This window comes from Aspergillus luchuensis, chromosome 1 (assembly GCF_016861625.1).
Source record: "Aspergillus luchuensis IFO 4308 DNA, chromosome 1, nearly complete sequence".
Lineage (NCBI taxonomy): Eukaryota > Fungi > Ascomycota > Eurotiomycetes > Eurotiales > Aspergillaceae > Aspergillus > Aspergillus luchuensis.
Window position 1 is genome coordinate 4282245 of NC_054849.1, and position 21338 is coordinate 4303582.

General features: G+C 51.0%; 9 protein-coding genes across 9 annotated transcripts; 5 read left to right on the forward strand and 4 right to left on the reverse strand.

The window, feature by feature from the left end:
- Positions 1-1431: 1431 nt before the first annotated feature.
- AKAW2_11430S (uncharacterized protein) lies at positions 1432-3040 on the forward strand (the record flags this gene model as incomplete). Its single annotated transcript, XM_041683914.1, has 3 exons — positions 1432-1660; positions 1768-1906; positions 1984-3040. The coding sequence occupies 3 exons, from the start codon at positions 1432-1434 to the stop codon at positions 3038-3040; spliced, it is 1425 nt and encodes a 474-aa protein (XP_041538150.1).
- A 957-nt stretch (positions 3041-3997) lies between these two features.
- On the reverse strand, positions 3998-4324 carry AKAW2_11431A (uncharacterized protein; the record flags this gene model as incomplete). The annotated part of the gene is made up of 1 exon (XM_041683915.1): positions 3998-4324. The coding sequence occupies one exon, from the start codon at positions 4322-4324 to the stop codon at positions 3998-4000; it is 327 nt and encodes a 108-aa protein (XP_041538151.1).
- Positions 4325-6025: 1701 nt separating this feature from the next.
- Positions 6026-7012, reverse strand: aspf4 (allergen Asp F4; the record flags this gene model as incomplete). The annotated part of the gene is made up of 1 exon (XM_041683916.1): positions 6026-7012. The coding sequence occupies one exon, from the start codon at positions 7010-7012 to the stop codon at positions 6026-6028; it is 987 nt and encodes a 328-aa protein (XP_041538152.1).
- Positions 7013-9536: 2524 nt separating this feature from the next.
- AKAW2_11433A (isocitrate lyase/PEP mutase family protein) lies at positions 9537-10507 on the reverse strand (the record flags this gene model as incomplete). The annotated part of the gene is made up of 2 exons (XM_041683917.1): positions 9537-10313; positions 10373-10507. 2 exons carry the CDS (start codon positions 10505-10507, stop codon positions 9537-9539), a joined length of 912 nt encoding a protein of 303 aa, XP_041538153.1.
- Positions 10508-11250: 743 nt separating this feature from the next.
- On the forward strand, positions 11251-12705 carry hosA (histone deacetylase HOS2; the record flags this gene model as incomplete). The annotated part of the gene is made up of 1 exon (XM_041683918.1): positions 11251-12705. The coding sequence occupies one exon, from the start codon at positions 11251-11253 to the stop codon at positions 12703-12705; it is 1455 nt and encodes a 484-aa protein (XP_041538154.1).
- A 718-nt stretch (positions 12706-13423) lies between these two features.
- On the reverse strand, positions 13424-14323 carry ssuA (RNA polymerase II subunit A C-terminal domain phosphatase; the record flags this gene model as incomplete). The annotated part of the gene is made up of 1 exon (XM_041683919.1): positions 13424-14323. The coding sequence occupies one exon, from the start codon at positions 14321-14323 to the stop codon at positions 13424-13426; it is 900 nt and encodes a 299-aa protein (XP_041538155.1).
- Positions 14324-15225: 902 nt separating this feature from the next.
- Positions 15226-16003, forward strand: PNC1 (nicotinamidase; the record flags this gene model as incomplete). Its single annotated transcript, XM_041683920.1, has 2 exons — positions 15226-15276; positions 15344-16003. 2 exons carry the CDS (start codon positions 15226-15228, stop codon positions 16001-16003), a joined length of 711 nt encoding a protein of 236 aa, XP_041538156.1.
- An 832-nt stretch (positions 16004-16835) lies between these two features.
- On the forward strand, positions 16836-17881 carry AKAW2_11437S (GIG1 family protein; the record flags this gene model as incomplete). Its single annotated transcript, XM_041683921.1, has 4 exons — positions 16836-17097; positions 17186-17368; positions 17461-17645; positions 17741-17881. 4 exons carry the CDS (start codon positions 16836-16838, stop codon positions 17879-17881), a joined length of 771 nt encoding a protein of 256 aa, XP_041538157.1.
- Positions 17882-18885: 1004 nt separating this feature from the next.
- Positions 18886-21005, forward strand: AKAW2_11438S (OSBP family protein; the record flags this gene model as incomplete). Its single annotated transcript, XM_041683922.1, has 8 exons — positions 18886-18931; positions 19231-19308; positions 19416-19521; positions 19586-19696; positions 19764-20042; positions 20092-20341; positions 20391-20704; positions 20756-21005. The coding sequence occupies 8 exons, from the start codon at positions 18886-18888 to the stop codon at positions 21003-21005; spliced, it is 1434 nt and encodes a 477-aa protein (XP_041538158.1).
- Positions 21006-21338: the final 333 nt, after the last annotated feature.

Below are 21338 nucleotides of genomic sequence, written 5' to 3' on the forward strand. Positions count from 1 at the left end.
CAGGACTTAGTACTACTAAACAGGAACCGACTTGACTATCTATCTATGCCAATAAGTGGTAATTGGTTGGATTGTATGTGTGCCAAAGACCGGTTCTAAGGACCCCTCTTCCTCCTCCTCACCCTCTCACCCAAGTTAAGGAATCTAATCTCGTAACCGCCAAGCAAACCACATGCCACCTGCATTGCATATGTAGGAAGCCAAGCGCATGCCATGGATGAATGGATAAATGGATGCGGGTAGCCTGACGATAAACAGAATGCTGATCAATGATAAGCTGATAATTTATTCCCTCTCTCTATAGGTAGATTACTGTGTGTATGTATGAGCTATTATCTACATACCTCATCCAGTTCAAGGACCGGCCCACCTGCATGTGTGTGTGTGTCTGCCTAGTAGGACCAAGAAACCCGTGCCTTGATTGCCCGCTTGTCGATATAACGGGTATACGTGGCGGGGTGGAGGGTAGAGGTACGGCCTAAGCTCCATAATCCTGCCCTGTTTCTGTTATTGTCTGCCACGTTCTCTGAACCTTAGATGGGTTTAGCACGAATGTCCGATCGCAGGTCAACTGACCCCGGATGTACCTGGAGCCCGTTATTACTATTTAGTTATTTTGATTTATTTTGCTCACCATTAACCCGTAATGTAAGCAGGGACTGAGCGTTAGTTCATTAGGCCGATGTCAAATCCCGGAATTGATCATGTCATGCCATGTGCTGGATTGGATGGCAGAGATGGATGTGGTAAAATTAAATCTTACTTTCTTGTTGTAGTTATGGCGCTAAGTGGGTGTCATTCAACTTCTGCAGACATCTCTTGATTAATTCTGCGGGAGCCGGTAGATACTACTACACCACTAACTACTAACTTAGTCGTTGACTACCTCTACTAGTAACGGCGTAAGTAGGTGTGGCTTGAGTGTCGCATACTCTCCCGTCAGTCAGTGTACTTGGCTAAATAGCTACCAACTAGCTAGCCAGTCAGTTATCTGACTACTTCCCTAGCTTCAAACTCCCAGGCCCTTCTCCTATCATCAATTACGATCGGGACGCGGATGCGAAGAAAATCACTCGCACTTAGACCGATTAGTAGACTGATTCCCTCGCCTAAAAGGAGGGGTCAATGACACAAAGTGAAACCAAAACCCCATGGATTTAATTTACTCAATGCCATCTCACATACCCGATGACCCTACTTTGCTGCTTGTACTGTATCTGTTGCACTGGCCAGTCGCACCAACCACTTACTAGATCAGGCAGGATGGTATCTACGTCCTGGAATACGAGGGATCGATCCACATCATGCTTCTTTCTTCCCCGCTCTCTATCGTGTATACTCCGTAGCAAGTAGATACTCCGAAAGATACGGAGTAGTTGATGCTGGAATGGTTGCCTGTCAGCCTCAGGCGACCAGTCTCGCCGCCCGGCGATGGAATCTCCACGTGATAGCACCGGTCCAACAACGCAACCTCCATCTGTCTGGCCATCGCCGCAACGACCGGAAAAGATGGTTCTGGAACTTCATATTTGGGGTCCGGCGTTTTCATTGCCGTCTATTGATGCGCAATGTCTCGCCGCCATTACGTATCTGTCCCTGACCGTGCCCAAGGACGCCTGGGTGCTCGTCGCAAGCAGTGATCCTTCCGTGTCGCCGACTTGTATGTTTATCTGAGTGGTTTATTCTCCGAATGCTAGTTTCTGGAGGGCCCCTGCTCTACACTTGTGGGATTAATGGCGCATTGACTAATATCATCCAATCTTATAGGCGAATTGCCTGCCCTCAAAAATGGCTCAACATGGGTGAGCCGGTTCCGCAATATCGTCGACTACCTTCGTCAGTATTCGAACGGCGACTGGGACCTGGATCAGGGTCTCGATGGACTCGAAAAAGCAGATAACATTGCGTATGCTTTGCCACGTCCCAGGACTTTGATATTATAGTCGATCAGGATAAGAGATAGTCCTAACTGATCATCAATAGCTTCTCCGCCTTCCTTGAATCCCGCGCTCAATCCCTCCTCGACCTCTCCCTCTACGTCACCAGCCAAAACTACTACAACTGCACCTCTCCCTCCTACGGCGCCATCCTCCAATGGCCCAACCAATGGATCCTCCCTCCGAAACTTCACAGCGCCGCCAAAACCCGCACCGAACATCTCGGCCTCTCCTCCCTGGACATACAAGCCATCGAAGACCAACGGAAACGTGACCACTCCGCCGCCGTCGCAGCAGGCCAGATCCCCAAGAACCTCATTCCTCAGCCGCGCGACACCGTTTCATCCCTAATCGGCAAAACGGCGCAGCAGAACCAGTTCAAGCTGGAGGCGTTGACCGCGGAACTGTTCGAGCCGCTCGAGGAAATCCTCAACGGGAAGGGATACTTTCTGCACACTCGCGAGGACGGACCTACAAGCCTGGACTGTTTGGCGCTGGGATACCTGAGTCTGGCGCTTGTGCCGGAGCTACCTAACCCCTGGTTGAGGGATGCGATGCGCAGCAAGGCGCCCCAGGTGACGGCGTATACGGAGCGAATGGTGAAGGAGATCTTCGGTGTTGTCGAGCTCGAACATGCTCTTCCTTCGGATGATACTAAGAGATCACGATCATCGATGCTGCCATGGCAGGCACCGCAGCGAGCCCGGTTGGCTACGATTGGAAGCACCCTTTACAATACCCTTGCGGATGCGACACCTATCTGGAAGGATATCCGCTTGAACAACCGGATGAAGGAGGCGATCGATGACAACGGGGAGCTGAGTGGGATTGAGCGTAGGACGATGTCGGCGTTTGCCGCCGCACAGTCGAAGGATGTATGGTTGTCGGTTGGGTATGCGGTTGTGAGCGTTGCGGCATTTGTTGGGTATCTTACGTTCCAACCGTCGATTCGGAAGGGTTGGACACAGACTGTTCAGCCTGTACACGAGGAGGGTGAGTTCGAGGTGGTAGATGAGGAGGAAGGTGAAGGGGAAGGGAAAAAAGAGGAGGAACTAGATCTTGAAATGGACGCGATGAAGGTTTTGCGTGATCTTGATCTATAGTGTATATTAGATAGATTGTTTATTAAGTATTTCCCTCCACGGTGGTGTAAGAGTAGCCAACCAGTTTCTTTCAAATCTTCAGATCTCGACATTCCCAGCGAGCATATTATATGTTGATTTATAACCCCTACTTTCTACATAGAATTCCTCTTGCTTGGTCTGACACTCACGAACAGTACCCATAGTCCTTCTGTCTTGGATATAGATAAGAATCGACAAATGCACATGTCATAGTTAGAAAATAATTATTCGAGGCACCTTGATTAATCCACAAAGGAAGTACAACAGCGTATTACATACAATACCTTCAATGTGTTCTTAGCCCTTCAGTTACTTACCTATGCTACTAACCTTGAATTCCACCATAAGATTAATAGTGTTAAGACAGAATAAAATCTTGATTAAGAAGATTGTTCGAATCTAATCCAGTCAAAGAAATAAGAGGTAAGGCTGTCACGCATAGTATCCATAGATCCCAGGAAAGGAATTATATAATAAACAAGATGATGTGAATGGGAGAAAGAAGGGAAGAAAGGTGCAGCAGAGTATTCTTCCAATAAGACAAAATTCGAAGTATCTATTATTCTCTAATATGAAGCAGTATTGCGAGCAAGCTTGGGATCCTTCTCCTTCTCCCTACCTTCTACTCATGGTATGATGAAAAGCCCTGCCCGTCTCAAGCGGAATATGTATATGCGGAGTGTCCGAAGCCTACATTTCACGCTACTGTAGTGGTGCTTTCTTCCGAGACAGGGATACTCTTGTGCTCTATTGATTCCAGTGTGGAGGTATTGGACTGAATAGTTCCTCTTTGGTACATTCATATTAACATTGGACAACGCCAATACACACCAAGAGCCTCCTGGTACAAAGCAGACATTTGAAAGAGCCGCCTAGTATAAGACTTAAACATCCCCTTGGGGCTTTTGGCCTCCTCCACCAGTATATGCCAGACTATCAACTCCAACACCGACACCCACACGCCCTCGGAAGAACGTTAGTATCCACCCATACCACAAGTATCGGCATTGGAAAGATAGCATAGAGAAAGAGAAGGACTTTGATCTTCCTCGATCGAAGCTGGAATGGCTGATTCAGGATAATGCATTGCATCCGGACAATACAAGCTGCGACCATCGCCTGGAGAGCCAGGACATACGCCTGGCCAAAGGGAAGGCAGCGGATGATTCGAGGGATTGGAGTGAGGTGCATTATTATGAGGTATATATTTGACACAACCACCCCGCTGAATAGGTAGGTGATGGTTTCTGCTGGGGAGATCATGGTGAGGAAGGGACGGGAGAAGCGATTGGGTTGTTGACGGGGCTAATATCTGGAAGATGGGAGGGTTGGGGGGACACAGTTCTCCAAATATGAAGTATCTAACTAGCGCTTGCTCGGGCCTCCAGCCTTACAGGGAATAGCTTCCGGGTGTGAGCAGCGCCACTTGTCAGATGGAGTTCATTGACCATGTGGATTATGGATGCTGAACTTCAAGGTAGATTTGCACGCGCAGACCTCTCAGCCTGACTAGCGCTTCGGCGAATGGGTGCTAAGTGCTTTAGTGTGCAATGTGATACTACGCAGGTGAGACACTGACAGGGTTAGATTCTCGCCTGCAGTCTGTATCAGGCCTAAACGTCTTGGCTAATAGCTGTGTGGGTAGGTGAGGGGTACAGTATCGCTACAACAGTTCGCTGATTGCATTTCACCGTCTCCTCACTATGAAGTATATCAACCCTTTGTACACAAGCCAGATACTTGTAAATTTTTTATCTATCATCGTGTCAAGTGGTATGGTCCAGCCACAGGTGCAGGGTAAAGGAAAGCAACTCTTCAATTCTCATATCACTAAGAGATAGGCAAGCACCATAGCCATCTCCAGTCATTCCATCAACTAACCTACAGCGTCAACCCAGCTATAAAGCTGGTAGACGTGTTAGTAGTCATGCCATCTTTCCTGTGAAGGAGGAGATTCGTATGAAGATTAAATATAGTAGATTCAACTCACCGGTAGCAAGAGCATACCAGTCCTAACTTTCTTATGCTAAACCTCCAGGACATACATACTATACGGCTTTAAAATAAAGTAAGTAACCAACCCAGTGATCTCAACACCATACGTTGAACTTAAGCTTACCCGCGTTATACCTGATAAATTGGGCAATAACCTCCCAGATGTTGGAATGATTTTATTTGGTAGTCAGTCATTTCAAGTAGTTACTTGGGTTGTATAATCACTTGGTTGAAGTACGCAATATCTACTCCAGCTCCTATCGTTTAATGCCCCGGGGGTCTTCTATATCCATTGTGGAGTGTTATAATGCAGATTTAGCACGGTTTAGTTCTATACATGAAGAGAAAGGGAGTGGAAATGGCCATCGGCCTAGAAGAATGGTTTTTTGAGCTGATGAGCGGGTATAACTACTTTATAGATTGAATATAACTAGATACTAGGTAGTTATTACATCTCATGTTTAGAGTATGTTCGTTAGCTGTGAGGTGAACTCTTCTGTTTTGGTTATTGTCATGTTTCTATCTGATCGCAAGCCGGGTCCGAAATACTAGATAGGCGCGGGGAAATATGTACAGATAAGAGATGGTGATATAGCCAGATGCAGCTTACCAATCAGAGAACAGAACTTAGGACATTTATAGATTTAGATATAAAGATACTAGCCAACTGGCCACTATGTAAAGATATGATTAAAGATTGAAACTCAGAGTATAAGTTACTCATAACTCAATAATCACGGTGGTATATGGATGTATGTACAATCGAACGTATCAAGCAAGCAGATCCTGGCAGCACGGCAAGGGTCGGACGTGCAATGTAACCCTCACTTCCAGCTGCGAGGGTCAGACCCCGAAGGACCCGGTGCAGGCCTGCACACACACAAAAACACCCTAACCCCAAGCCAAGTTTACCGAAGGGAATATTTGAAAAGAAAAAAGAAATCTGAACAAATCAATGACAAGACACATCTACTCGAAGTCGATGGTGACCTGGAGACGGACGGGGCCGGAGGACAGGGAACCACCGATGCCATCGGCAGCAGCAAGGGCAGCCGTGTAGGCGTTGATGACGCTGGTGGCCGACTTGGAGATACTGGAGCATCCACTGCCCTGGTGGTCGCAGATCTTCATACCCTGAATCTCCTGCTTGGCGTTCTGGGCCTGGATGGCAGACACGTCCCAGCCGGACCAGCCTTCGTTGCTAGTGTTACCGAAGTCGAATTCACCCCAGGTGCAGGAGTAACCGCCGTACTCGTCGGTGGGGAGCTTGTCACCCTTGGCAGCACCCCAGCCACCCTGGGAGTCATCGTCGAAGGCGACGTAGCGAGAGGTACCGGGCTTGATGGTCAGGGTCAGAGCAGAGTTGCCGTACCAGCCGTTCAGACCTCCATCGGGTCCGATCTTGTTCCAGAAGACGACGGTCCAGTCGTCGTTCTCAGCGCCGTCAATGCGGACGACGTGCTTGTACTGGCAGGCGTTCGAGGCGTCGACTTCGATGATGTTGCTACCCCAAGGGCTGCCGACATTGCCGGTGTAGTAGATGGCGTTGGTGGTGCGCTTGCTGACCGTGGACTTGCCAAAGCCGGCACGAGAGTAATCGCCGGACGAGAGGGTGTCGGTCCAGCTCGAGCAGGATCCACTAGCAGTGGCTGCGCCGGAAGAGCTGGAAGCAGAAGGAACCGCCGAGACGGAAGCAACGACGGAGGCGGCCACGGAGACAGTAGCGGCAGCTTCGACAGACACCTGAGTAGTGGCTGCCTCAGAGACAGTGGTAGCGGCGACACCGGACCACTCGTTGATCCAGGAGACCTGTTGACCGTCGATAGTAGCGACGACGACATCGCCGACGTCACGCTTGTCGTTGTGGTGGTGACGGCGTTCATGGCCGTGCAGGCGAGCAGTAGCGGAGCCAGCCGTCAGAGCGGCCAGCAGGAGCATGGAGTTCTTGAGCTGCATGATGTTGGTTTGATGAACAATGAACTGAATGGGTATCACAGGTGTTGTATTGGAACAAAGCAACCGGTTTCAGGGTACACGATTGATGAAAGAGAGTGAGTAGATTGGGAGTAATGAATGACGCGAGCAACACCAATAGGGACGCTCAGCCTTGAAACAAACACACACAAAGGAGTGAGATGTGTACCCGAGAAGGAGAGCAAAGCAGTTGCAGAGCAGAGAGGGAGAGAGAAGAAGAGGAAGGGAAGAGCCGGGGGGGAAAGAGGAGATAATAATAAGAAAAGCTAGAGGGGGGAGGAGATGGAAAGGCCAGGCCCAGATCGTGGAAGGGGAGATTCCCATTCAGTTCGTTACCATCGTTCCTTTCTTTCACTCTGCATGGTTTTTTCACTTTTCCCGCATCAAACGGTCCTCTTCGTATCAAGTCGGACCTGTAATTGGATTTCTTTAAATTAAAAGGGGGTCGATCAGGGGAGTCACTTGGCTTTGGGGGTGATTGATTGGCTGAAGACGAGCATCGGTTCCTGAGCTTGCCGTTCGGATGCTGCAAAATGGCATTTCATTGGTGGGATGGCCCCCACTGGGGGTCTAAACCCAAATCCTTCTTTCGTCTGCAAATACAGAGTACAGCATAGATACCTCGATATAGCATGGTTGGAACTCGATTTATTGACCCAGTAAACACAATAATTACCCACTTATATTCTACGTTCGGATAAGGCCCGACAGTTAGCATACCCATTTAGCAGATAGTATATTGAAGAACATCAACAGTCAATGGTAGATAGGATATGCTTTGTAGGTCGAGACTCGCAATCCCTGGAACCGCCCCGCCGATCGCGCCTGCCGTTGTACAATACCGTACGGTGCCTGGTACCTTACAGATGCACTCAGCACTTTGTGCTGCATCGTGTTCAGGTACACACTCCAACAATTCTACACCGTCTCTTGAGTTACCAGTGATGATGAGCATTTCAACATGTCAGCAATCCAGAGGAAGTGAATCCCGTGGTGCCCATCGCCTAACGATCGATCAGTGGACGCCTCACGATAGGGCGGGGTTTGATTAGATGCATGGAATCCAGTTGGAATGCTGCCCGATCGCAAGAATTCGACAGAGTAAATCGCACTGCTTATTGATACGTCATTCAAACCAATATTCTGCTGTTCAATTTAATTTCACCCATAAACAAGTCACTTCAACTCCAGTCATTGTTGCTTGGTCGAATCCCGACCTTGCTGCCGGTTACCCAGGAACGAGCCAGCCCATCGCCACGTCAAGACCCACGTTGGACAGTGATTTGATCCGATGGACTGACAGTGGATGAATACAGGCCAGACCGTGAGATTGCACACCGTAAGACTGGAGCCTGCGTTCGGGTGGAAAGGCAGGCAGTGACTTTTGCTCTCACTGCATCCACCTTGGATCGTTACGGTAATTTTGGTATAGCTTCAGGTAAAAAAAGGCTTGCAGGACCCCTAAGGGTCCTGCTGTTTTGCCCACCAAGTGACCCTGAATGCCACGGCTTAACCCCAATTTGACCCTGCCGCGGACCCTGCTCAGGACCCCCAAAATCCAGGGACGGCGGCAACCAGAATTCCAAACATCCTGCGCAGCCATGGTCAGCAGCCCCAAACAACAACACCATCAATCGAGTTTTGCTGTCTGTATCGTAATCACTGGTCATCCCATGAGCCATCTGGCCAGCGGGCCACTAGAGTTTAGCACAGCGACAATTCGGTAATCTTCAGCCCGTGTCCGAGTCTACCCCAACTGTCATTGCCTGTTGTTGGCCCGTGACCGGCAAGTCTGGGTAACGATAGTCGCTTAATCCACCGAGGGGGTGCGACCTGCCAGGTTCTGGCCACCGAAAACTGGCTGGACTATCGAACGTTGTCTTGGATTTTCTGGGAACTAGCTCTTGCACTCATAGGAGAGCGTTGTTCTATACCTCTATCTATACTACTTCATTCACATGTAAATAAATAGTGTTTCCCTGGGTCTCTGTCCCATGGATGCCGACGGAACCCCCTTCTCGGTTGGCAGGAATTGCTGACTTTCCAACAGTAAGCCACGTTCGGCCCTCAATATCAGCCGACCACTTCCTGGATGGGCTGAGAATCTCCTTTTCAGCCTGGGGGCCCTCTAAAATTAGAGGCCAGCTGCCCTGTTCGAGACGAGGAGCGGATACTATTCCTGTCGCGGAGAGCGACTCGTCAGCTTCAATTTGGGGCCCGATGATCCGGCGTGACTAAGCACCTCCTTTCGAAACCCGTCTGTCGACCTAATTAGGGTTAGACGACTGCCTATTTGGTGCTCAGTCAGCACCATTCAGTTGCAACAATTAGTTTTGAGTTATCTACATTCTCATTTTATCGCTATGCTATATCCACGAGACGAACAGCCTCCATGTCTTACTACACTCCGAGATCAAATCAAATGCAACATATTTACATCTATACAATTATGTTCTAAGCCTCAAGGTAGGCCCCAAGGTATGTACTGCGCAAAGAAATCATCAAACTACTTCAGGTCCACCCCTCCGTCGAAAGCAGCACCCCCCGCCTGCGCATCCACCTTCATACTCTCATCCAATCCACACACGCGGAAGAGCATCTGTGGTGTCATCTCCTTGTCCAACCCCGGGATGCCATCCCTCTTCAACTTCTCCATCGCTTCGCGCATCGCCGCAACGGCAGGTCCCAATGCCGCGAATGGGAAGATGATAATGCGGAAGCCCATCTCCTTGGCCTCGGCCGCTGAGATCGACGGCGTGGCCCCGTGCTCCACCATGTTCAGTAGCAACGGCCACCCCGCCAGGTCCTGAATAACTTGCCGGGCCATCTCCCGGGACGTAATCCCCTCGAGGAATCCTACATCCGCGCCTGCATCGCGCGCGGCCCGCAGTCTTGCGACGCTCTCCTCATAGCCGTGGGTTTGGAGGGAATCCGTCCGGGCGATCACCACAATATCACTGCCAATTCGTTGGCGAGCCTGCACTGCGGCCCGAATCCGCGTCACGTAGGTGTCCCTGTCCACAAGAATCTTGCCAGCAAGATGTCCGCAGCGCTTCGTCTGAACCTGATCCTCGAGGTGGAAGGCGGCGACTCCAGACCGCGAGTATTGCTCGGTCGTGCGCGCGACCATGATGGGGCCGCCGTAGCCGGTATCTGCGTCGGCAATTACGGGAGTGCTAGGGGAGATGTTGGAGATCATCTCGGCGTTGGCGCGCATGTCATTGAGAGTGCAGATGCCCAAGTCTGCTTGGCCGTGAACCGAGGCAGCGGTACCAGCACCGGTCTGTAAGGAGGGGTGAGCCGGTTGGCCAGCATTCAAAGATTGTGACATTCGCCACTTACCATGTACAGAGCGTCGAAGCCCGCGGAAAGGGCGACGCGAGCTGACAGTCCATCGTAGACTCCGGGGGCGACGATGAAGGAGTCAGGGTTCTCCAGAGCCCGTCGCAGGGTGGTAGCTGCAGTTACCATAGGCATGATGGCGGTTTGTAGAAGAAATGTCGGTCAAGAATTGACAACGTTCTATGAAGTTGTAAAGGGTGTGCCGATGACGTCGAGACTTGTTGCTGTCGGGAGGATGGTGCTGGTGGCTTTATATATTTGAACTCCGGCGTGGGCTGACAGTTATCGCCTCCCGCAATCGCTGCAAGAATTGATTTATCTGTGATCTAGACGCCTTCTTTTGCCTCCGAGTCTGCGATGGAAGGAGAATTTAAAGGTGAAGCCATGGGAGCCCACCCGACATCGGCGGAGGTTAGGTAATCCCTCGGGGATGATTCGGGATTTGAGCATGACTCGGTAGTAGCCGATGCTGTCAAGTTTGCTGCAGATCGTTGAATCGTCTATTCTACATAGTATGCGAATAATCAATTATTACCATTGGTGCTATCCTTCTAGATAGCTAAAAGTATTCTTCCGAACCCTCTTATTATCTTATATCTCCCGTACTCCGTAGTGCTGAGCTTATATCGCGGGCTGCAGGGATTCCAATCCGTGGCCAACCAGTGCAGGTGATCGTCGGCTTTTTCTGCCGCGAACTCGAACTCCAAACTGCACCTCCGTTTCTCTTCGGCTCTTCTTCTCCCCGCCACGTCCATTTCGCCTCCACATCCGCCCTCCGCGCATGCCAGCATGATCTGAACTCTGACGCGCCTATTCTTCGTCTCCGATCGGTCCCCCTCGACTCTATTTCCTCACACAGCCCTCCGATATCGATCCTCATGGCCCGCTCCGCCATTGTCCAAGAATACGCCCCTCCGTCCTCCGCACCCACCTTCTCCGTCGACCGCAAAGTCACCCACGAACGCCAACAAAATGGCATCTCTCGCCCCAATGGATATCGCGTCTCCTGGCACGCCAATCCCGCCGTCGAACCACACCACTTTGGCCAGTCTCATCCCATGAAGCCATGGCGTCTGACCCTCACCAAGCAGCTGGTCATGGCCTACGGCATGCACCATGCGATGGACCTCTACCTGGCGCGCGCAGCCACCTACGAAGAGCTGGCCGACTTTCACAAATCAGACTACCTCGATTTCCTCAAACAAGTCGTCCCCGGCGACATGGAGAACCCTGAACAAAGTGAGAACATCGCGCGCTTCAACTTCGGGGACGACTGCCCCATCTTCGACGGCCTTTACAACTACTGCTCCCTCTACGCCGGCGGCACCATCGACGCAGCCCGCAAGCTCTGCAACAACCAGTCGGAGATCGCAGTCAACTGGTCCGGTGGTCTACATCACGCCAAAAAGGCCGAAGCCAGCGGTTTCTGCTACATTAACGACATCGTCCTCGGTATCCTGCAGCTCCTCCGCCTGCACCCGCGCGTCATGTACATCGACATCGACGTCCACCACGGCGACGGCGTCGAACAAGCTTTCTGGTCTACCGACCGTGTCCTCACCGTCTCCTTCCACAAGTACGACAAGGACAACTTCTTCCCCGGCACTGGTGGCCTCGACAGCACGGGGCCCACGCATCCCCTCAACCCAGGCGCCCACCACTCCGTCAACGTCCCCCTCCACGACGGCATCGATGACGAATCCTACATCCAACTCTTCCGCGACGTCGTCGGCTCCTGCGTCGAAGTCTACCGCCCCGGCGCCATCGTCCTTCAATGCGGTGCCGACTCCCTCGGCTGCGACCGTCTTGGCTGCTTCAACCTGAACGTCGCCGCCCACGGCGCCTGCGTCGCCTTCGTCAAAACCTTCAACCTCCCACTCCTCGTCGTCGGCGGTGGCGGTTACACCCCGCGCAACGTCTCCCGCGCCTGGGCCCACGAAACCTCCATCCTCATCGACGCCCAGGATACCATCGACCCTCACATCCCCGAAACCGTCACCTTCCGCAACCACTTCGGCCCTGACTTCTCTCTTTTCCCTCCCCTCTCGGAAATGCGCAAGCTCGAGAACAAGAACCCCCGCACTTACCTCGCCGGCTTGCTCCAATCCATCCGCGAACAGCTTCGATATATCCAAGGTGCTCCGAGCGTGCAAATGAGCTTCATTCCTCCGGATATCCTCGGTCTTCGCGAAGACACGGAGAAGGAAATCGAAGAAGAAACGGCCATGATGGATGAAGAACGCGAAGAACGATCTGGCGGTGGTAGTTTAGGGAAGTCGAGTCGACGGAGAGATTTGGAGAGAGGTGCTGGGCAGCGGGGAGAGCTTTTCTGATACCCACCTTCTTCATGCACTCTCTTTCTCTTCAATCCAGGTGTCTGTCTCGCATTTTCTTCGTCGGATTTGTTTCTGGAGTTGGTGGGGAACTGGAATCTATTGGGCCGGATGATGGCGTTTTCTTTTCTTTCCTTTGTCTAAAATTATTATAATTGGGTTGTTTATTTGTATTTTTGGGTGGTGTGTGCTGCCTATAGAAAGTATACTTCTGTATTAGAGGGGAGGAGGAGGAGGAGGAGGAGGAGGAGGGGGTGGTGGTATGATATTGTCCTGTATACTACATATGCTAGAAATGTCTTTAGAAAGGAAAAATGAGAAACATCAGGACACATTTTGGGCAATTTTGTTTGGTTGTATTTGAATGGTGTAAGTGGATATATTCAAGATACTATCTTCCTAAGGCGATAATGGAGAGAAATTCAGGTTATTTCGAATTATTACTTTCGGGATGCCTTGCTTGTTGCCCAATCAGTCGAGAAAGGGGCGATGATCTGGAACTAGAAGCAGCAGGTAGACTACAAGGTGTAGGAAATAGTTTTTACAGAGGAGGATAAGATATTAAGTGGTTGAAGGGTCATTGATAGTATTCAATTACTTAAGGATGATGAAACATTATCTGCATCTGATATAGATCTAACAGAATCTAGGATTCAATCATATCAAAGCCGACGCCCCACTGAATGCATACGTGACGCTTGATTGTAAGCTAAGCAGACTATAGCCAAGCGAGCGTCCACAAAGCCGGCAAATGAGGCCATTTCTCCTGCCACTCAGCAAGAATATCAGGCACGCGAGCATCGAAATTCCGTCTCGCCTCACCGACTCCATTCTCCCATCCATCGGCACCACTGGCCTTTCTCTCCTGCGAAGCAGCCTCATTTAACCGATTCGCTAGATCCAAGATAGCCTTGCCTCCTACTAATGCCTCTTCGTGATTATCCTTGATATCCACGTTAAAGACATGCACGGGGCGGTTCAAAGGTGACCCCTTATTCATGAGATCGTCTACCACGGCATCCCAGCACCGCTCTTCACAGGTGATGATTACATCGACGACGCCGCCTTCGGTACCTAGGGCGCCCTTATCGCCCTTCGAGACGTGCTCGACGCGCGGCTGTCCCGGCACCCAGTCTTGGAAGCGCTCCGGGCCCCATTTCAGGTTACGGTTGCGCTCGAGCATGTTCAGGAGACCGTTGTTGCGGTACAGACGCTCGTCTTTGGAGAGCAGCTCGTCGTACATTTGGGAGTAGGAGGTTGTGTTGAAGTTGTAGACGTTGGGTTGGGTAATTGAGGGTCCGGGCAGGCGGACTAGAGAGCCCGTCCCGAAGGAGATTACAGGGAAAGGGCTCGACGCTGTGGAGAGCCTGAGGTGGGCTTCCATGGAGCGGTTTTGGTTGGAGGCGCATACGGTGCAGAATCGGAGTTTATAGGAGGAAGATGAGGACTCCGATTCTGCGACCGTGTTGTTGTTGGCCTCGTTCGGCGTGGAGGTGGGTTGAGGTTGGGTTGTTGGTGTTGTTGTTCCGCCCATGGCTTCTGGGGGTGGTGGGGGTGGAGGTGGAGGGGAGGGAGCGGTCGCAGTGCCTGCACTGGACAGTCGGGGGTCGTAGGCCATGATGATGAGTGTTATAGCCGCGTTTGGTGTGACCGTAGGTTAGGTTAAGGTGATGTGTGATGAATTCGGTAAGTGATCGTTGGGGGGGTATCAAGGAGGCCGGAAGGTGTGTTGTTCACTAGTTGGGCCCTGTAATGACTACTGACAATTAGAATCCGCGGCAAAAACAAATTCAATGGCAGTGACAAAGAAGTATAGTGTAAGGGGTGCAGAATTCAGTTAAAAGTTGCGTAATTAAAAGTTTGTCCGCATAATGTGCTAAGACAGCTCCAATATATATAAAGATTTCATCATGCTGCGGGGAGGAATTGGGATTGGACTAGATGAATGCATTGCATATACATACCTTAGAAAAGCCTCGCATCATCTGCAATTCATTTACGCTGGTTCTACTGGGTGTGAGATGAATGTTGTTGATGAAGGGCCGCAGCCCTGAGTTGACAAGGTGAAGAAGTTTGCGTCGGCGGATTTCGCGCGCCTTTTGTGGTCATGTGCGCTGACTAAGCCTCGTCATGCTCACTATGCCCAATTGGGACAGCTCGAGCATGGATGGCGATGGAGGCTGGGCATTTCTCTTGACTGAGAGTCGGGCTTGGCTTTGTTCTTATGTAGTAGATTGAACTATTGCTGCCTTTTGGAGACTCACTCAGTTGCCTGAGAAAGCATCAATATGGTATTTATCGACATGATCCTTCCCAGATGAATACTTTGTACCATCGAGCGGGGTCTAAGAACTAGTCCGGCCGTAATGATACGATAATAGCTGCCTACAGTTCCTCTCGCTTCCCCAAAGCGACACTACCTACCTGTCTGCATACAATATCGAACAAGACCGATCTAGCCACTTTAACGGTGCTCGAATCTGACAAAGACCACGTTAGCGTCAACAACCACCATCCAAGATGAAAGCAGCCTTGATAGTGGTCGACATGCAAGAGGACTTCTGCCCTCCGGTCCGTATCCTCCCCAATCCCATCCCCAGTCCTCAACCACACCCCATTATACTAACCACCCCAATAGAACGGTTCCCTCGCCGTCAACGAAGCCCGCACCCTCGCCCCAACAATCAACACCCTCCTCTCGAACCCAGGCTTCACCCTCCGCATCGCATCCCAAGACAGCCACCCACCAAACCACATCTCCTTCGCCCCGAACCATCCCCCGCCGAACAACCTCCCCTTCGAGCACTTCATCGAGATGAGCAATCCCGCAGCAGGCAAAGAAACCGAAACCAAGCGCCAACGACTTTGGCCCATCCACTGCGTAGAGGGCACCAAGGGTGCGGAAATCATCCCGGAAATCGACACCAAGAACATCGACCTCTACGTGCGAAAGGGCATGGATGCGCGGGTGGAAATGTACTCGGCATTCGCGGATGCGTTTGGGAACCTCGATGCGGAGGTGAATCGGTCGTCGGTGGATGTGCATTTGAAGGGGGCGTTGGAGGAGAAGGGCATTACGGATGTGTTTTGTGTGGGTGTTGCGGGGGATTACTGTGTTAAGTACACGGCGATTGATGCTGCGAGGGCTGGGTTGAGGAGTTATCTTGTTGAGGATGCGGTTAGGTGTGTTGATCCGGGGGTGGGGTGGGAGGAGGCGAAGAGGGAGTTGAGGGAGGCAGGGGTGCTGGTTGTTAGGTCGGATGGGCCGGAGGTTGGGGGGTTGAGTGGGGTGGTGTAGGGGTTGTTGTTAGTTGGTTCTTATGTGTATATGTGTTTATGGATGTGTTGGGGGTTGTGAGATGGGGTGGCATGCTGGACTTGCATACTGTATGTATGTGGTGTGCTTGTGCAGGTGTATACCTCGAGTGAGCGCCGGGACTCTGAGGAGTAGGCACTGAGCTATAGATAGATCAAGATATGCCAAGTAGTACTATAAGTGATCTAGTGGATCTAGACACATGGCCTATAATAGTGACTCTTAGGACATGTTTCATCTGTAGCTGTACAATAAGAGAAATAAGTAAAGGCTAGATACCAAGAAAGGACCGTGGATAGCGACAAGTTCAACCCTGGCAGAACAATCTGACAGGTCTCCACAGTGGAGTTGGGGCGGACGTTTGCAACGGCCTCCAGAGATCACCGGCTGCTCAGAACGCAGAAAACCGAAAAGGATGATGAACGGGATATCTGACGATACTCGCGTTGGCTTATATTATTCCATCGCGTTCGATTTAATTAGCGACTATCCTTCTCCCCCCTCTCCTTAATAATATGACCGTCAATCCCTTCTGGAATGGGCAGCGGGGCGTCGCGGCATCCCCATACTTTCAATAATCAATAACTCATCGCCACCGCATCCGGAACCGGTCACCGTTTATAATATCAGCTCTTACAGCTCTATTCCGGTCGGTGCTTTTTCTGTTCTTTCTTGCTTGCTTCTCTCTTCCTTTTCACCGGTTCATTTTGTCTCACCTGCTGCCTGTCTTATACATTAGATGCTGTTCGCTTTATAGACTCGGACGTTCTTCCTCCTGCCACCGCTCGTCTATCGATAGAGTCAGACCGTCGCTATGTCGTCCGCTGCAACCTACACAACCTTTCACGAGGGAATCCACTCTCCGGATGTGAAAGCCTCGACCAAGATACTCAGTCCAACAACCAACCTTGCTCCAAAGACCTTACCGTACTGGCTTGTCAATGTTCCCCGCTCGCAATGGACAGCAGAATGTCCCAGCTATCTACGCGACACGTCGCAGAAAAACATCGAGGTGCTTTCGACCCCTGACGAGCAGTATCGGAGACAGGGGTGGGAACTAGTCAAGGAGATCGTTCGTATGTTTCACCGACCGAATGAAACCGTGCGTCAGGGGGGAAAGGACGTGGTCCGTGAGTGAGTGGTCCGCTAATAGATGATGGACAGGGTCCAACCAGATCGATCGGTTTCAGCGTCTTCCTAGCGATTTGAGGAGGTATCTTGAGTACAAGGAGCAGATTGTCGCGGAGTATGGATCGGTCATGCGGTTTGTCGTGAAGGAACGGCTTCGCTGGGGAGAAGGGACGGCAGATGATCTGAAGCCTAAGGGGCGGCCGTTTGAATATGATGGTTCGTATTCATTGTTCTCCTTCTTTTTGGTTGAATGAGACCTGGGCTGTCTGCGAGATGAGATGAGTGCTAAGCATGGCTGTGATGGTTAGAGGATATTCGCATTCTTTACAATGACTGGCCGTATGGAGTCGAGGAAGGCATTGTTCACTTGGTGGTGTGGACAAAGTTCGAGCTGGAGGATGATCCGGTCACGGATGACCTGACGCCACGCGCACGACAGGAGATTGAGGAGTATGTGCAACGAACGTTTCTCTCACGGATGCCAGCCGATCAGGTATGTATTGGTTAGAATGTTGGAAGGAATGCGCCAGGGGGGGTCGGTGGTGGTGATGGGAGATGCTTTATTCAAGATACTAATACGAAGGGTAGGTCATCTGGTTCAAGAACTGGAAGTCATTAAAGTCAGTGCATGCCGTGGAGCACTTCCATGTCATGCTGCACCATCCCGATGCGGAATTCCTACGGGAGATCACAGGAGGGGATGCTCCGCTGAAACGACAGTCGGCATGAGTTAGATACTAGAGGGGGATTGATTTAGTTGATGGTTAAGGGTTAATCCGGCATAGAGATAGACGAGATGGGTAGATGGGTCCCCCAGACTAGGATCTGAAGGAAGTAATAATAATAATCACCAACCATTTTAGAAGGCCAAGGAAGTGATCATCGGCATTGCTTGATGCTTGAAACATGAGAAGAAAAGAAAAAGAAAAGCAAAGCAAAGCAAAGCGATGGGCTGTCATCCGTCATCCCCACTGCCAAGCCTGTGTGCCCCTCTTGATCGCGAGTCCAACTGGAAATTTTGACGGCGATCGGGAGTTGGGAAGGTGGGAGGAAAGAGTCGATATCATATACTTATAAGCCTTCAGGAAGATGCCGTGTCACCAACCAAGAGTATTACATATACAGTTATACACTGGAGGCGAGAAGAGCCACCGTGGAAAGAGAAAAAAGCCCTCAGAAAATTCCGAACCAAGGCAGTTTTCCCATCAACGTCATTCAGCTCCAGTTTCAGTAGGAATCCTCCATCCGGATTCCCTCACACTCACCGTCTCTTGTGTCCCCCAGAGTAGAGTTAGGAGTATTTATTAATAGAGAGAACTTCCCGACACTGCGGCTTTCCCTCCTACTTTTTCTGCAGAATTGATTGTTGGTTTCAGGAACTTGATCCCGACGCTGTCCGTCCATCCCGACATTGAAAGGCATTCTTTGGAGTGACTGACTGTCTCTTCTGCCATTTATCCACATCCATTGTTTTGATTAATTAATTTAAGAACCCCCAAGTGACACCACAGTTCAATTTTCTGCTCAAACCCCTCGAGAATCGAGTCAATCTATTGTACGCCGCAGTCCGGTTGCATCGGTGTCTCCTCTCCATCCCCCCGTGTTGTACTTTCTCACACCAGCAAAGTTAAAAGGAAAAACAAGAAGTACAAGATCAACCACAATTACCACCACCACCATCACCACCAGAGAATCATTAGATCAAAATAAGTACAACAGAACCACGGAACGCCATGCCCATCTCCGTCCCGCACATCCGCCGACGGTCATCGCTTGCCAGTGAGTGAAGTTTATTGCCGTCATCCGGTCGAGACTCTCCCCTCTTTTTTTTTCTGTTGCTGCTGCTGCTGCTGCTCCTCCCACGTCATTCCTGTCTGGCTGCCTCAGTCACTTTCGAACTACTGCTGCTCGCTGCCTCAACATCCCCCTCCGCCGCCCTTTTCTCTCTCTCTTCCCCTCCTTGGCTCTCCCTCTCTCTCCTCCGACCGGCTGTCTTTTCACCACCTCTCTTCCATCTCGCGCATTTCTGTTGCCCACCATCATGTCTGCTGACTGGGGCTCTTTTTTTCATGTTTCAGGTAATCGTTCACACGATGAGCCCAAAGCTGAACCCGTGAGCGGGGATGACGAGATCGTCGAGCCCGACCAGGGAAATGGTACGTAGCTATCCCCCTCACTATGAACCAAAAAAAAAAAGACAAGCAAAAAGAAAATACCTTTGCAATGATCTAGTCTTTTCCCATTTCCACTGACCTATTTGTAGTTCTTTCCCACATTATCTCGCAGCTCCGACCGGGAGCTGACCTGAGTCGGGTCGTCCTACCCACTTTTATTCTCGAACCCCGATCTATGCTGGAGCGCATCACCAAGTATGCCAGAGTATCTGCATCGCATGTGAAGAAGCAGCAGCTAACTGATTTCCTCTGCATCCAGCTTCATGGCGCACCCCGAAACACTGCTTCCTATGCCAACCATAGATGACCCCCTAGAACGATTCGTTTCCGTCGTCAAGTTCTATCTCAGCGGATGGCACATCAAACCTCCGTATGTCGTCGCTCTCCCTGCGATGGTGTTATTCCACCAGTTCCGGTCTTGCTGACACCCGTCCCAGAGGAGTAAAGAAGCCGTTGAACCCGATCCTCGGAGAGACTTTCACCTGTTATTGGGACTACCCCGACGGTACCCGTGGGTACTATATCGCCGAGCAGACCTCTCACCACCCGCCCAAATCGAGCTACTTCTTCATGGCACCCGAGCACAACATCCGGATAGATGGCACCTTGAAACCCCGCAGTAAATTCCTCGGAAACTCGGCCGCTAGTATGATGGAAGGTATCGCGATCCTGCGGTTCTTGAACCGCGGACAGGACAAGGAGAAGGGCGAACGATAGTAGGTGGACCTGCCATTCGCGCATACGGACAGCTCTAATCTGGCCTAGCATCTTGACGCAACCGAATATGTACGCCCGCGGCATTCTTTTCGGAAAGATGAAATACGAGTTGGGCGACCACAGCTACGTGCGGTGCCCAGAGAACAATCTCGTTGCCGACATCGAATTCAAGACCAAGGGCTACTTCTCTGGTACTTACAACGCTATCGGTGGGACAATTAAGAACGAAAAGACCGGCGAGGTATACTATGAACTGTCCGGTCTCTGGAACGGCGAGATGCACATCAAGGATGTTCACGTAAGTTTCTCCTCCCTTACACGGAGGACTGTCAACCTAACCCGAGCAGACCCACAAGAAGGACTTGCTCTTCAACGCTACGCATGCGAAGCACACCCCCCCCTTGACCAGACCTATTGAACAGCAGGGCGAGCGCGAGTCACAGCGACTGTGGCAACCCACCGTGAAGGCGATCATTGCCAGGAACCACGAGGCAGCTACGGATGAAAAGACCAAGATTGAGGACCGCCAAAGAGAAGAGGCCGCGAAGCGTGCCGATGATGGCGTCGAATGGCACCCCCGGCTGTTCCGACGGGTGCAGGGCGGGCCCCACGGCCCCGATGAGGGAGAAGAGGACCTAGACTGGATCATCAATGCACACGTGTAAGTTTCTGTGTCTACATCGCGGAAGTATAACAGGACTAACGACCCCAGCGACTCGCACAACCCCGAGCTCGCTGCCAAACAAATTCTGGCCATTGCCCCGATCCTCGAAGGTCAGACAGAACCCACCCAGTTCCAGATTCCCGCACATAAGGGTAAGGAGTCTGCTGCGACAGCCGATCCAGCCGATGGCGCTGACTCCGCTCAGAGCGAGCCTAAGAAAGAAGCAGTAGAAGCCGTCGAACGCAAGGACTCACGGACATCGGATGTCGATGCCTACGTCGATGCCAAGGAGACATAGGTATAACTGACTTCCTGGATGGTTCCAGTTGACGATGACAAGTCGTTGAATGAGCTGAATATCCGGAGGGCAAGTGACCTATAAGTGAGGCACAATATAGAAGAGCGAAAACCATGAAACTTCAAAGAACCGAAAAGCAAGGAAATGGTAGGTCGAGCCGTCATTCACATCAACATAATTGACCTGCTCGAGGATTCCAACGCGAAAAAACAAGGGAAAGAGTCCGGCCAACCACAAACATTCAACACATCACTCAACATACCCACCATTTCCATCAGATTACTATACTGGATACCCGATTGATTTAATATGCAGAGACTGCGACAAAAGTTG